The sequence below is a fragment of the Zophobas morio genome, unplaced genomic scaffold (genome assembly GCF_036711695.1).
Source record: "Zophobas morio isolate AGI-343-1 ecotype UQ-CSIRO unplaced genomic scaffold, CSIRO_AGI_Zmor_V1 ptg000300l, whole genome shotgun sequence".
In the NCBI taxonomy this organism is placed as follows: Eukaryota; Metazoa; Arthropoda; class Insecta; order Coleoptera; family Tenebrionidae; genus Zophobas; species Zophobas morio.
In genome coordinates this window covers 50,976-68,003 of record NW_026972404.1, presented here as the reverse complement: position 1 = coordinate 68,003, position 17,028 = coordinate 50,976, and the positions used below count along the sequence as shown (strand labels likewise).

The following is a 17,028-nucleotide window of genomic DNA, read 5'->3' as shown; positions in this document are numbered from 1 at the left end:
CAGGGCCAAAGTGAATCTTTTTTTTCTCAACTTTTAGACGAACTTAATATAAACTTTTCTTTACCAGTACTACCTTTGTTATATTTGTTTTATATTTATTTTACGCCTTTTTTTATTTTTTAAAAAAAGTTCAAAAATTTTACTGAAGTTGTTAAAAGAGAAGTTGAAACATTTAAAGAACTTTCAGAAAACTTAAACCATCAGACTATAGAAAAGGCTCGAACCAATAGCGACGCACAACTAGCACAAGTGGGCGCGCTAAAAAGTTTGTCCCACGCCCAAAAAGTTCGACAACTTATGCCTGCTTTTTTTTTTTTTTATTGGTGCTTTATTTTTTTAATTTATATCAATATTTTTAAATAATAAACTTTTTTATTTTTTCTATTATAAATTTTGCTTTTTACTTCTTTTTTTTCTTATTTTTGTATCTACTCGTATAATAAAATATTATAGTATTTTATTTTATATACGTGCAGTTTCTTGGTAACTCACTAAACTTTTGACTTACTTATACACACTTTTACGATAATTTTTTATTAATTATATTTTTAAAGTTCGTTTAGTTAATATTTTTATACTTTACGTATTTTTTAACAGTTAGTATATTCTTCTTTTTTTGGCGCTTACTAAATATTTAAAGTATGTTAAAAGAATTTAGTTTTATATTTCTATTATTTTTTATATATATCGTGTTTGTATCTTTTTTTGGGATTTTTATCAAATATATTTATTACTACTACTGATGGTAATAATAGCAATAATAGCAATAGCAATAATACAGAAAAAAAATATATTTTATGTATTATAGAAAAATTTATGCATGCGTGAAAAAATTTTAATTATAAATTCCTTTAATGGTGCATAAAATTTTTAGAGCTAATTTCTTATGTTATGAAATTGCTAACCCAATCAAACACCATAAAATATCTGATCGGATAACGTAATTAGTTCATAAATTTGTAAACTGGTGTAAAAAATTAAAGAATATAGTTTGCTAAAGCCAATCAAAGCTCAATGACGTTATGAATTATACAAAATATTGTTATTAGTCTTTTTCTTTAGGAAATTTTATTGAATATATATTTTTTAATATATTTTATTACATTTTATTATGTATTTTCTTAACATTTATTATTTTTATACAATTTTTTTCTTGAAAGCTTTAATAAAAAATGTATTCGTATTATTTCTATATAAATAATTTCCTTAAAAGGTAGAAGCTGTTTTTAATGATCGAACTTTACAAGAACTTTTTGGGAAGTTGAAAGACGAGTTATTAAAAATTATTGTATCCTTTTATTATTTAATATTATTATTATTATTTTCCAACTTCTTATAAGGAAAATATAGAAGCAAAAAGGACTTTGTTATTCTCTCGGCTCGACCAATGTCTTCACGAAATGGATTCACTAAATAATATACAAACTAACTCCTCTTCAGAACTGTATAGAAAGTTGGGTAATGCATTTTATTCTTATTGTGGTTTTGATTGGCTAAAATTTTTATTTATGTAGTTTTTACGTATACTTAAGAAGCTTTAGAGCGCTTCTGCTTACTTTATTTTGTTAATTATTATTATTCTGAACACTTTTTAAAAGAAACACTACAAGGAAATATTATTTAACGATAATAATAATTATGCAAACTTTTTTTTATTGTAGTAAACTTTATACTTCAGTTATAAATATGCTTAAAAATTTGCGCCACCTTTATTATTTGGATCATTATATCGCTTAAGCCGACCTTTTTTATACTAAAGCCTTTAAATTGCTACTAATAACTTAGTAAAATTGAAAATTTTACGGTTATTATTATATTTATTACTACTTTTATTATTATTTGAAAAACACTTTTATCAAACATTTTATTTATTATTAGATGATCTTCTCTCGATTCAAACAACAACCATCTCAACAGTAAAGCAATATTTATCTAATCAGGTTCTCGATCGCACGCAGCATCGCGAAGCTGTTAAAGCAGAACTTTTGGAAAAACTTCGAGGGGTACTGGATTCTTACTTTTCTGCTGAACAGGTATTGCTATTACTTGTTAATATTACTTGTATATAAAATAATATAATGAAATTGTGTAATCTTTTATTCACATTTTTGTATGATACAAAATATTTGGTAAATAATTATTATATTTATATTACAAAAGTTTTATTCGCATTTACTTAAACAAATTTTTTCATTATCATTATGTCTTTATTTTCAAAAGAAATTTTTTGGGTAATTTAAAAATTTCATTATTTTAATTGTAAAAGCTTACTAAAAAGGAAAGCCAAGAATTGAATTTTATAACCAATGAAATTTGTTTATTGATCGTTACAAGCAATTTTTTTTTATTACGAAATATGCTAAGTAAAACCTTCCCAATATTTTTTGTCAATTTCACTATTTTTACTGCAAGAAATTTTTTAATTTTTACTAAAGCAAGGAGATGAGAAGTTTGCCACTTATATGAAATCTAATTTCCAATTGGTGGAAAATTCGATTGAAAATATTTCCAATAATCTTCTTGCTAACATCCAGGTATTTAATGGTTGTACTCATTGGTTATTTCCATCTAAAAAATTATGATTGTTATAATTTTTTTAAATATTTATTAGTAACTTCATTAATTTTAGTAAAATATTTTATGCATTCTTTTTCAGTATTTAAATTTAGTGGATTATATTTCTTTTACTGATTCCCTTTTTTATAGCTTTTTAATTGGGCTAAATTATAAACAAGCGGTGTTTTTTTTAATGCTAGCTCTTTAGCCAATGAGCTTACACTTATATTTTACAATTATTATAATAATTTTTGAAAGTTTCAAACATATTTGTGACTCTTCTTTGTTAAGTGATTTAGTGAAAACAATTTTATTATTATGAATTCGTTAAAAAATTATATAATATATATTTCTTGTAGATTACTAATATCAATCATAAAATTTTTGGAGGTTCTTATAGACTATGTAATTTTTTTTGCGCTGAAAAACTAATGCTTATTGGTTAACTATATTTCGACGCCAATGAAATATTGTGTTGTTGGCCGTAATTGTCATATTTAACGACTCCCATTTCTCATATAGTGTTAGTATCATGATTGGTTGATCGCAAAATTGTTAAAACCACCCCCCCCTTAATATTATTAAAAATTACTTTGCTCACTCAATTATAAAAAAAGTTTAAAGTTTTCTTATCATACAGTAATGCTACACTTTATCTTGTGAATATCTATTTTGTTTGGAACTTATATATTCAATAAAAATAATGAATTTTTTCGATCACTGGTATAGATGGACGCAAATAATTTGTCCAAACACATGGTTTCATATTCGGACGCATTAAAAAATATACAATCGGAAAATGAATCTCGAAGTTCTCAGTTGTCAGTGGACGCCACTCTAGCCGTGGACTACGTTGATAGGTTGTGCAATACATTGTAAATTCGTTAATAATAGTGAACTTATTAAAAGTAATCTGGCGGAAAGAATAATCTGAAAATATTCACATAAAAAGTATAATAAACCGGTTGTAGCGATTAGCCAAATTTATTTACAACTAATTTTGATTTGTTATAGAAAAATTAAATAAAGATTATAAAATGCTTTTAGCAAACACTTTCATATCGAAAAAAGTAAAGAATAGTAATAATAATATAGAATAGTAATTAAATAACATTAATAGTGCAAAGTCCACCAGTGAGCAACGAGAGAAAAAGGTTTCGGATATTATTGGCTCTTACAAAAAGCTCGTGGAAACTAAAGCAGATGAATTTATATCTTCAGGTTTACTATAATATTTTAAAGTATTTTGTTTCTATTTTTATATATAAAAAGTTCATGAATATAATAATTAAATGAAAAAAATAAACAATTTACGAAATAAACTTTTATAAAAAAGTCTTGCAAACTATATTATTCAATAATCGCTAATAAAAACTTAAGACAATAATAAAATAATAATTAAATAAAAGTTTTTCTTTTTAAGTTTTTATAATTTTATAATGACAGATACTTTAAAAATAATAAATTTTACTATTATTATTAATATTATTAGAAAAAAGTTTTATTTCTGAACTGACTACTTCGCTTGACAACCATGATACGGATAGCAAATTTTTACTTGGCCAATTTTTAGAAAAACTTTCTTTCGGTATTATAATGAACACTTCTTTATTATAAAAAGTTTCTATTATTATTATTATTAAAGTCTTATTAAACTAAAACAATTTTTTTCAATTTATATTTATTAAATTTTATAGCTGTCAATCAATAATTTTTTATAAATATTATAACTTATTCTAATAATATTTTTGTGTTTTAGTTTATTAATAATATTTAATAGACAAAATAAAATATTTAGAAAATTGCTTTCAATATTTTTTACCGGTATTAAACTTAATTAAAATTAACTATTTTTCAATTTTATTATTATTGTTATAATTTTCTCTAGTAAATATGTTTTACTTTAGAAACTTTTTTTAATATTATAGTATTATTTTTTAGTATTAAGAAAGCTTTTTCACTTTTTTTTAACTACTATGGTTTTTTCTTCATATATATATCTATTTTTAATTATTATTGCTTTTTTATATAATTTATTTATTTTTTATATATCACACTTTTATTATTATTAGAGAAAGAAGGTATTAATGAAAAGTTAAGCTTTATATCTGAGGCTATTCAACTTCGTAATAATTCAGCTTCTCACGAATACCAGTACAATTTATATATTTTTTCATATAGAGAAATTTTTTACACTGCAAAGTTTATTATGGATAATACTTCTTATATTTTTATATTATTTTTTTTTACTTTTTATTTATTAAAATATACGTTTTTCCTATATTAAGTGAATATTTATACTTTTTAGAGAGAAAAACTTTGTATACTGCAAAATTTTCATAAATTATTATGATTTTATTATTGTTTTCACATTTTTATATAAATAAAGAAAATTTTTTCCCCCTGCAAAGGTTTTGTTCTATTATTTTTTTTTAATTAAATTTATACATTTAATATGCGATGTTGTTTTTTATATGAAACATTTATATTTTAACCCTAACCTATATTCATTTATAATAATAATAATTATTATTATTGTTATTATTATATACAATATATATAAAATTAATAATATATGCGAAAAGTATTTAAATTTTTTTTCATTATTCTTTATTACCTTTTTTACTCTTGTAGGATTTCTTCTTTTATTTATAAAAATTAATTTTTTTCTTAGTAATTAAAATGTAAAAAGTAATAAATTACAATTCAGCAAAAAATTAATTATTTAAGATTTTATATAAATATTTAATATTCTTTTGTTAGTTTATTATTTTTTAATGCGTTTTTTATTTATATATAATAAAGTATAGATAATATTTATATTTTATTATTCTTATTTAAAAAATTATCATACATGTATTATTATTATAATATAATTTGTTATATTTGTGATTATTTACTTTATGCGTTTAAATTTATTATTTTTATATACTAAATATATTTATATTTTCATTATTATTTATTTTAAAAACGGTATAAATATATATATTATTATTGTTTATTTTACTTATGATTATATGCTTTTAACTATCTTTACATTTTATTATTATATTTATAAATATATTTATATTTCTATATTATATTTTAAATTTAATATAGATAAATATATAATTACTTACTTTTGTATCTTTTTGTTTATTATTTTAATGTTGATAAATCATATTTTTAAATATAATGTTTTATTATATTTTATATAAATAGTTATTATTATTATTTATCATATTTATAATTATTTACATTTATATATATATTTTTATTTTAAATTTATGTTAAGCTCAATATAACTATATTTCTTTATTTTTATTTTATTATAAAAATTTATACAAATATTTATTATTTGTATTTTTTATTTTTTTAATTAAATATTAATAAATTATTTTTATATTGTATTTTATTTTAATATCAATATAAAATACATATTCATTACTATTTATTATTATTTATTTTTATTTTTTTTATTGTATTTTTTTATTATAAAAATTAATATAAATATTCATTATTATTTATTATATTTTCAATTATTTACTTTTAAAATTATTTTTACTTTTATATTTTTATATTACATTATTATATAAACCCCTGTAATTTTTGCCTCACTATTTTTGTATATTTATGTACAAGTAACGTTAACATGTTAATACTTTGTGTATTATTTTATAAATATTCTATTTTTTATTATTTTACTTTTACTAATAATAAAAAAGTAAAATAAATAATTTATCTTTAATAATATATAATATTTATATTATTTTTATTTCCAATATCAATAATTCTATTTTTATTATATTATTTTGATATAAAATATAATTAAAACGTTGAAAGTATTTTGTTCATTTTTATATTTTTAATTATTTTTTTATGATATAAATAATTATATGAATTTTTATAACAATTCCTTATTTATGTATCTACTCAATTTATAAATAACATGTGAAGTTTTATATATTTATTTTTTAGTGCACCTAAAATATTTGCTTCTACAGTTATTATATATTCATATATATAGTTTTATTATAAATATTTTTATATTATTTTTTTTTATTAATATTTAATTATAAATTTCTATTTTCAACTTGTATTACATGATTATTTTTTAACACCTTTTTCTTTTCATTTTGATACTATATAAAACAATTACTATATATTTATAATTTTCTATAAAGTTTAAAGTGTATTTTAATTACTTTTCACTTTCTTTTTTATTATTATTCTTTTAATAAGAAAACTATAAGACTATTAAAACGTGAAACTTTTTTTTTATATTTAATAATTCTTACAATTATTTTTTCAAACTAAAAAAACTGTTTTTCTTTGATATTTTTATAAATTTATTTAATTTAACAAAACTTTTCATAAGTTACTTTTTTGCTTTTATTTACGTATAAAAATATATAAATTTATTACATAAATTTAATATTTATACTAATTATAAACTTTACTTATTTTTTTATTTATATTTTGCTTATTTAGTAAAATATATTTTATTAATTCATCTAATCTAAAAAAAAATTTTACTTTACTAATTTTTTATATTTATTTCTTTAATTTATATACTTTAAATATTTTCTAATATAATTTTTATTACGCAAAAAAACTTTTTTTTTGCTGTTCTAATGTAATTATAAACTTTTTGCAGAGAACTTAATAACACTCGAAATAAGCTGGTCGCCCATGTGGACCAACTTCATAATGAAACAGGAGAGCACGTGGTCTCCTATCCGTCTTGCGAGGGTGTACCACTGCCGGACGAGACTCCCGCACTTTGGGTTTGTTAAAAAACAAAAAATAAATATTAATAAAAAGTAAAATTCCAATAGATTTTTTAATAATATAATAAATAAATGATTTTTTTAATAATAAAAATTTCTTATAATAAGCAAAATGAAAACTATACATTCTTTAACTATTTACTATTATAAAAAACAGTTTATAAATAATGATAAAAGTATTATCATAATGAAGTAAAAAGTTAAGAAGAAATTTTTAATAAAATAAATTAATAAATATTTAATTGTATTAATAATGATAAGCCTTAAATTTGTATAAATATACAATATCATAAGAAAAATTGTTTGGGATATTTATAGAAAATATATAATAAAAAGTAAAATAATAAATAATTATTAAAAAAAGTCTATATCTTTTCATAACTATTAATAAGTTTATAAAAAGTACAAGTAGAATAGATTTTTTGAATAATATAAAATATATGAAAAAATATATATTATTTAATAATTGTAAAATATCAAATAAATAGGAAAAGTATGACAAAAATAGTATAAAAAATATAATAAATTAAAAAATATATATAAAAAATAAATAATATATTTATATTAAAAAATATAAATAAGTTATTTATGTAATAGAATTAATATAATATAAGTTATAAAAAAAAATATAAATATAAATATTATTGATAAACTTTTATTAAAAAAAGTATTAATTATAATTTTTTATTGTAATAAAGTAAATAAAAGTATAAAGTTATAATATGATAAATTTATTACTAAAAAATGTATTTTTAATAATAAAATTAATAGTATAAATAATAATCATTATTAAATCAATATAAAGGAACTAATATAAATATATATAATAAAAGTATACATATCATAACATAATGATAATATTAATATATATAAAAAAATAGCAACCCAAAAAGAATAATTATTCTATTATTATGTAAAATATTAAAAAAATAAATATTTATGATAATAATATAAAGTAAATAAAAGTATTAGTTTTTGAAATTATAATAAAATAATAATAACTTTAAACAAATATAACTACTTTCCAAAATTTACCTCAAAGTTATGATAAAGAAATAATTATTTTCGGCTTTCCATTCGTATATCCAATCGCAATATAACTTTTCCTATCACCAATCAATGAGCAAAAGAGTTTTTTGTGCGATATATATATTTTTTCAAGTTTCACTGAAAAGCTGAAAATGTTTAAACCATTTTTATTTATTTATTTTTTTATAACTTTTAATTATCTATTTTATTTTCCATTATAATTATTGAAGAGTTCTGAAGAAAGAAAAGAAAAGTTGAAACTACTGCAAAACTTATTGGTTGCACTTCTTTTTTATATATCTTCACTATCACGTGTTCTTTAGTGTCACGTGAGACATCGGTTCCTCGTGATTTATTTTTTATAGTTTTCTACGGGTTTTTTAATTATAAAATTTTTATACTACTAATAATAAAAGTAATTTATAAAATTATAATAACTATTAGAAGTTTTTTAATAAAAAGTATTAATAATATAATAAAATAAGCAAAGTTTAATCTTTCTAATAAAAAAATCTACTAAGAAAACTAAGAAAAACTTTTTTTATTAACAAAACAATATAACTAATTACTTAATATTAAAAATAATATAAAATTCTTAAAAAATAAGTTTCTATTAGGAATCAAAGAAAAAATAAAAGGAATTATAAAAGTTTATATAATGAAAATATAAAAAAAATTGTTTAACGAAATAACGTTTTTTATTTTAGATAAAAAATAAACTTTAAGTATATATAAAGTTTTATTATAAACAAATAAAGTTTATTGAAAAATAATATTTCTTTTATGAATATGAAAAGTTTACTAGAAAGTGTAGCGTTTCTACTATATTATATATTAAAAAACTACTAATAAAACTTTTATTATAAACGTAAAAAGTAAATTATTTTTCCTACATATAAAAAAACTTTTAAATATATAATAAAATTTTTGTAATAATTATAACAATGTCATTTAAGCGTAAGAAATTCTTATTGTTAAGTTTTATAATTTTTCTGGATATTTTAATATGAAATATTTTTTTATTTATATGAAAAGCACAAGTTTTTATTTATTATAAAGAAGAAATTGAAAGTAAATTATACTTTTTAAAAAATAAATGTATTGAAGTAAAAATTCTTTATAAATAATATTATCTTAAATATAGAAGAGTTTATTATAAGAAATATTAAACAGGTTTTTATATATATAAAATAAAACTTAATATAAATATTATAAGAAAAAGTATAAAAAAGTTTATTATAATAAATATATAAAGCACAAGTTTTTATCTTTTTTAATAGAAATAAAGTAAAAAAAAAATTTTTTGTTAATATAATTTCGAATATAGAAGAGTTTTTTATTATAAATAATAGACAAATTTTTCTAATATATATATATATAATAAACTTATAGTAATTATTAATAGTAATAAAATTTAATAAAATTTAACGTTTTTTCTAATTATTAATTTAATAAAACTTAAAGTAAATATTATAATAAATATACTAATACTATTAAAAAATTTCACAAATTTTTAATTTATGTATATAGAATTAACTTTAAGTAGAAATTATTTATAATAAATGTAATAATATTATGAAATTTAAAAATTTCTTATTTATATATATAAAAAATTAGTTTAAAGTAAATATTATAATATATAATAATAAATATCCAAAATTTGACAAATTTTTTATCTCTTATAAAGTTATTATAATAAATATTATGAAATGTAAATAGTTTGTCATTATATATTTAAAAAAATTAAAGTGGATATTAATTATAATAAATATAATAAAATTATAAAATTTAAGGTTTTTTTATATATATTAAAAATTCAATTACAACAAATATAATAAATTTTACAATATTTTTCATTTTGATATATAAAAAATTAACTTAAAGTAAATATTGTTTATAGTAACTATAATAAACTATAAAGTTAAACGTTTTTTATTTATAATTAAAAAATAGGCTAAGAGTAAATATTATTTGCAGTAGACAAGAAAGCTTAGCTTGTTATTTTTATATAAAAAAAATTTGCAATAACAAAAAGTTTAATAGTAAACATTCATAAGTAAAATTTTTTTTGTATTTACTAAAGTTTTAACTTATACATTTGTTTTATATATTCTTTTTTTCTTATAACATTACTATTATTATTATAAATATTTTAACTTTTATTTTATTTTGTTATGGGTTTACGTTAATATTATTATCAACGTTATTAAGTAGTTGAAATTTTTTAAGAAAAATAATTTTTTTTTATAAAATAATAATTTTACTTTATTATATTTAATTATATAAATATATTGCGTAATTTTTACGAACAGTAAAATTTTCATTAGCTTTCTCACATGCATTTATTATTACTACTACACTATTGTTATTATTATTATTTATTTAGAAATCTGAAGAAACTGATAATATTCAACATTTTCAAGAACTCAAAGAACCGACGACTTTTGGTAAAACTTTTTTTCAGTTTCTCAGCGTTTAGCAAAAGCGCTTCTCAAAAGTTTTAGTATAGAAAATATTCTCAAAGTTTTGTTAATGAGAAAATATTTGTATATCTTTAGAAAATGATGAAAACGTTGAATTCATTGCATTATCTTCTAAAAGGAAGAAGACCAATAATGACACTGCTCTGAATAATGAAGAGTAAATAGTTTGTTTTATTATTATTGTTTATTTTCTTGTTAAAAAGCTATTATTTTTGTTAATTTCGTACGGGCAAGTAAAAATAAACTTTAAGTATAGAGCCAATAAAACGTTATTATTATAATTTATATTTTTATACTTTTTATTTTATAAAGTAAAAGTAATCACTTCTTTAGAAAACCCACACTGGAACGCGTTTCACAGAGAAATAGAACGCCATTACTTGAAAAGTCCTAAGTGAACATTATATAAATAAAAAATAAATATTATATTATATTTATTATTATTACGCGTGCCACACCAAAATATAATGAAAAAAACTTTTTCAAGTGTGCGCATACGAATATATATTGTTAGATTATATTTTAACTGGTTTTTCATAAAAAAATTGCTGCAAAATAGAAACGTTGGTGTAGTTTACATCGTCAGTTTATCTTATTCTATAGGAAGTTATTATTTTTATTTGTATTATGAGAATTTATTTGATACGGAAAAGTGCGCATTTTACTTTTTTTCAACTGTCTTTCCACGCGGCCACCTCGTGGTTTGCACCATACTTCCTTCACTCTTTCACTATCTTGCAAAGCTGAAGGTACAAATACTTTTATAGTAAGGCATTGGTATTCTCCACTTTATTTGTTTTTAAATAAATAAGATTTCCTGTTTATTGGTTATACTTACACGTAAAACTCTACGATTTGCTGTCCTTTCCTTTTTTGAATTATTACTGCTTTTTCCCAGTGAACTTTTTTTTCATAATAGTGGTACTGCTAGTAATATAGGAAGAAAAGATAAGAAACCCCTAAAGTAACAGCAGGCTCAGGAGGTTATACATGCTAAATTTTGAAGTATACTGTATATTGTCAGCGTTGAAATAAATAGATTGTATACTAACATTAGTCCATGAAAACGTTCTCCCGTTCGTTATGGGTTTTTTTAAGCAGATATATAATTATATTAGGTCTTCCAAAATTATTTAGCTTGGTTTTATAACGTCAATAAGACTTCTAAGCTCCCCCACCACAGCAATAAAAATATGAGTATACAATGCAATTAAATTTTTTCAAGAGGTGCTTCAACTATACTGATCGAGGGCAAAATTCGTGGTGTGAGTGAAGAGTGGAGTATTTTTATATCAACTTTTATTCTTAGTAAGTGACCCTAAAAGCTCTTTAGAAGAATAATTAATAGCTGCCTTGTTCCTTGCGCCTAGTAATTTTATAAGCGCTTTAGAAGATGTAAATGGCTTCTTTTATAGACCTCCACTTGATTCTGTAATGTATTAACTAGTTTCGGGCAATTAAAAAATGGTTTTTTTTTTCAAAACTTTAGGTTCTTAATTTTTTAGATCAAGTTAAGTTTTTAATCAATAATTGTGGAATCTTTAATACTTTCTCCAATTAAATAAAAAAAGTAAACTTTGCGATGTAGTTACGTTGAGAAGATTTCGAGTTATGAGCTTTTACGACTCAAAGATTATATACGCAATATCGTACCGCTATTAAAAAGAATTTAAGAAAGGAAGAAGGAGAGATCGTAGTGGTCTAGGCAGTCACCTATGAAAAACGTAAGTAGATTAACTATTCGAAGGTTATTAGTTGCCACAATGTTAAATATTGAATTCGCAGCAATAATGAATATATAAAATCAACTTTTTAGAGTGAAAAGACTGAAGTCATGCTATTTGGCTGGAGGCGAAGGAAAAGGTATGAACTCCAAGTGTTTAGATATTGTATATGATGAAAATTTTGTATACTAGTTTATTTCACACATAATATATTTTTATAAGTTTAAAAATTTAGTGTTATATTACATTTTAAAAGAAATAATGGATAACGTTTGAAGACATGACACCGCTTTCGTAAAGTTCAAGAAGGAACTGTGCAGCAATGAACTTCACGTTAACTTCTCTCCTGTTTTCTACTCACCCACAGGACGCTCGTACCTTGTGTTAATACATTGAAGCACTTTAGTAGGTCTGGTAACGAACAGCGTAGCTATTACAAGAAATTAAAATGAAATACTTCAAAGACTGGTTTTATGCAATGGTTGCATGCTTGCATTAAGGTCTAACGCGTACTTTGATATACTGAATTATATCAGTTTTGTTAGTCACTCAAGATATCAAGTACACCGTAAGTGCTCTCTCCACTTTCAACCTACATTAACTTATATCGCATTGTACTTTGTTAAATTTTAAGCAATTTATCTATATAAGTTAACTATATTTTCTTTAATACGCCCAGTTATTAAAACTTTGTTCCCCTCGCTCTATAATTCTCTTAACTTTCTTATGTTTTTAACCTGTCGTTTAGGCTTATACCTTAAGGTTTTGTCCCCTGATGTATATTGCAGCCTTCGTTAAGCACTGATTTCCAACACTAACCATTTTAGTGACTGAAGTGTGTTTTATCACTACCCGATATAAAACTTAACTGCTGTATATATATATACAATAATTTGTCTAGCTATGCGACGCTTCCATATTCAAGAACACATATCAATGGGCAATAACACCACGTGTTGAAGATAAGAAATTTGCGCTGCCCACTCTAGCTGTAGCTTACATAAAAATTTTACTTTGCCTTCGCGACATCCTATGTATTTATACGAGTATAAGTTGTGTGTGGGTAACTCTTTGTAAAACCATAGCTCAAATAGACACTTAATGGTTGTACGAAAGTTAATTAAGCGTAGTAAAATTCAAAATAATAAATCGCTTTTTCTCGTGCTATCGGCTATGTTTAACCGTGGTAATTTAAACATTAAACTAACAATTAAATATTCTATAAAAAGTTATAAAAATTATAGATTAAGATCTTTTTTGTCGTTAAATTTTTTATTATATTCATTGTTACACTTTTAAATGAGAGTTTCGGAATAATATAGTTAAAAACTAAAAAGGTCTTTAGCAAGCTGTTTTAAAGTACATCTAATGTATTAGCCAGGAGAGTGTTGTTTAGCAATAAAAGTTACAATTATAGTAAAAATTTACATTTATAACTTGGGTATTATTAAAACTTAGGCTCTTTTAAAATTGCTGGACCTAATTTAAATCTAAATCTTTTTTTTAAAATGATAATGACTAAACCTGGCTAAAAGCCACTCTTGCCAATTCATCTGGGAAGGGCCCCAGCAGAATTTGACGGCTTTCATCTTTATAAAAACCACGTCCAAAGTAAGGAGCAGTGTAAACGTACTCTTTGCAAGGTTTAGAGGGTATTACTATAACCGAAAAAGTATTATTGACACCAACGAGGGCTGAAGCCAAGGCGAGGGAACACGCACAAACATCCAAAGTAACCAAGATAAACAAATTGCTTATTATAACAGATTTTGAATGAAAAACCCTTTTGTTTTTATGATTTGCTCTCTTACAATAGGTATAAATTATGAGTTCTGTAGCAGGCAGTTCTGGTATAAATAGGTAAGCATAAGCTGGCATAGGGACATTCCAAGCTCTTTCACTGTTAACCGTTTTATTAAGGTATCCAAAACACCCGATGTAAATTCAACAACAAAAAATGCTAAAGAGGTTGGCTTTAAAGAATGCAATAATCCTGATCCTCAAGCTAAATATTAATAAGGGGTAAAATATATGAGCCTTTAAGGCTTGTACGAAAAGAAAAGGTAAAACAAAGATATGCGAACCTAGTGCGAGAACACAAGCTACCTTTTGATGTAGTTACATACTATAACTGAAAATTCAAAAACCATCCAAAAGGACGCACAAACTATAAATAAAATGTATAGCGAGTGCTTTGGCTTACTAAAAATTTTCGTTTGCGAATCTTTCGGTGGTAACTACGTTACCAACGGTAGCCAAAGTAACAGCAATGAATCTTAAAAAAAAAAAAGCTAAAGTTATAGAGGCGTATACAAATTAGCTGATATTATTTTTATTAACTATACTATACCACTTACTGAAGGAACGAGAAGTGTGTTCCAGTTAGCCCCCTGTTGCTGTGCACGCTTATAGAAAAGTGGTACTCATAATTAGCTCTAGTAAAATCACTACGAAGCGAGAGTCTCCGCCAAAAAGCGACCATCGCAAGCCCAGAAACTGTTTACCAGATGACTGAATTTTTTTTCAACTTTTACAGTTCGTCTAATAAATAATGCTCAAGCATTTTCATTTATGGTAACGTATGGCGCCTAAAATTGTTTTGTTCTTTTCACGGATTGCTTGGCAATTATTGCTAAATTATGATATCGTTATAATTTGCTAATAAAATAACACGAAAGTTAATTGGCTTTTATCTTAACAAAAGCGTGAATTATCCTGTAATTTGCTTTCATTTTTTTTTGTGGGTGGTATATAGTGATGATCAAACATTATTCGAACTAGTGTTGTTATATGTTGAGTTTCTTATATAAGTAAACCTACTCTGTAATAGTAAAATAATTATTTTTGTTATAATATTATAGGAAACTATAATTGACTAAATGTCATACATGTTTTAAGGGAAAAAATGCGGTTTAAAGTTAAAAAATATACAAATTAATTAACTTTTATGTGCTATACTTTTAAATGAACTTTTTATATAAAATTCTAAATTATAGAATTATTAGCATCCTTTTTTTGAGTTTTTGATCAATAACAATCGAAGAATTATTATATAAAGTAGGTACTTAAAAGACATATTTATATAAAGCATTAATTCTATTAATTCTGTTTTTACTTTAGACCAAGAAGGTAATATACTAAATTCCATGATTGCTTCTGTATTCTAAAAGTGTGACCACTTTTGTTAAGGTTGCCCGTAAAACAAAGAAGGTGGCCTTAGTTTATGAGCGGCACGCTTTACAGAATTCTTGCACAAAAATAATCGTAAAAATAATCTTTAAAGTTAGTAGCTTAATGACGAAATAACGGAAATTATACTCTATAAATATTTGTTGGGATGCTAAAACTGATGTTAATAAGTGTATGTAAAACTATATTTTTAGTGCTCATACTCGAAACCTGTTGAAAAACCTACAATACTTTCTAAACAGAAAGTACTATGCACTAAATCTTTTAAATAATTGGTTTTCGTCGTAAAAAAAAAAATAACTTTCAAAGCAATACTGTTAAATAACAAAGTTAAAGTTAAAATAATTTCAACCAATTTTATCGTAGTTCTTAAGAGGGCTATTATAAAAATTTTCTATTTTTCTCATATATAATTAGCTCTATCACAACTTTTCTGGTCAATTTCTTATATTGATTAGCTATTACAATAAAGTTAAGAGGTCCTTAACATAATAATTCCCACTTATATTAGAGTAGTTACAGATTTGCAATTTCATGGTAACATTTGCGGTTACTAAAAAATTTAATGCTCTAAATTCTATAAAACTAGAAAGAAACACTTTGGCATAATTAATGCGTAAGGTTTATATTAAAGTGTAAAAAAGGAAAACTGTTAATTCTCTAACAATGAGACTTACTTTAAGTCTACACAATGTTTACATATTTTTTAAACTATTTTATCAGAACAATGTAGTATATACAAATAAAATTTTGACAAAATAATGTTAGCTTGGAGAGTATGTGAGTTTAAAGTTTTGACTGAGCCATTAAATTAAATTTACAGAGATTTTTAAATCCTATCAGTAGATAAACCAAGCTCCAAAGCGTGGGTGTCACTTGTTATGAAAATGATGAAAAGCATAAGCATAAAAAAAAGTCAACTATTTTTTCTTCCAATTTATTATTAAATAAAATAACAATTAAGTTTCGACTGGTAATGGCGAGCATTTTTATATAGTAATTAATTAACGCAAAAGTTTTTAACTTGGAGCGAGAAGTAATATCCATGCTAAAGGCTTGCTTTTCTTTATATTCTCTAGAAAATGTTTGTGCACTAGGCTTCCTTTGGTTATTAGACTTTTTAATTTTTTTAATTAATATTTTACTGTGGATTACATAATTATTTATGAAATTTTTATTTTTTATATTCACTTTTGCCATCTTTCGGAAGTCCCTTTAATTTTTATTTTCTATTGATGAGTGCCACCCTTACTTTATATTGTAAATTGGTTAATAAAT

The 17,028-nt window shown here is 22.1% G+C and overlaps 1 protein-coding gene across 1 annotated transcript; it reads left to right on the top strand.

The window, feature by feature from the left end:
- The first annotated feature begins 30 nt into the window (after positions 1 to 30).
- Positions 31 to 11,231, top strand: LOC135119729 (uncharacterized). The gene is made up of 15 exons (XM_064044122.1): positions 31 to 66; positions 130 to 285; positions 1,214 to 1,288; positions 1,341 to 1,458; positions 1,879 to 2,033; positions 2,436 to 2,534; positions 3,286 to 3,416; positions 3,677 to 3,777; positions 4,049 to 4,144; positions 4,629 to 4,710; positions 7,193 to 7,322; positions 8,585 to 8,632; positions 10,741 to 10,801; positions 10,913 to 10,994; positions 11,171 to 11,231. The coding sequence occupies exons 4-15, from the start codon at positions 1,401 to 1,403 to the stop codon at positions 11,229 to 11,231; spliced, it is 1,104 nt and encodes a 367-aa protein (XP_063900192.1). The 5' UTR covers positions 31 to 66; positions 130 to 285; positions 1,214 to 1,288; positions 1,341 to 1,400.
- The last annotated feature ends 5,797 nt before the right edge of the window (positions 11,232 to 17,028 follow it).

Coding starts and splice junctions, on each gene's coding strand:
- LOC135119729 (XM_064044122.1), top strand. CDS start 1,401: ATGGATTCACTAAATAATATACAAACTAACTCCTCTTCAGAACTGTAT. Junction 1,459..1,878: donor AGAACTGTATAGAAAGTTGG/GTAATGCATTTT, acceptor ATTTATTATTAG/ATGATCTTCTCTCGATTCAA. Junction 10,995..11,170: donor ACTGCTCTGAATAATGAAGA/GTAAATAGTTTG, acceptor TCACTTCTTTAG/AAAACCCACACTGGAACGCG.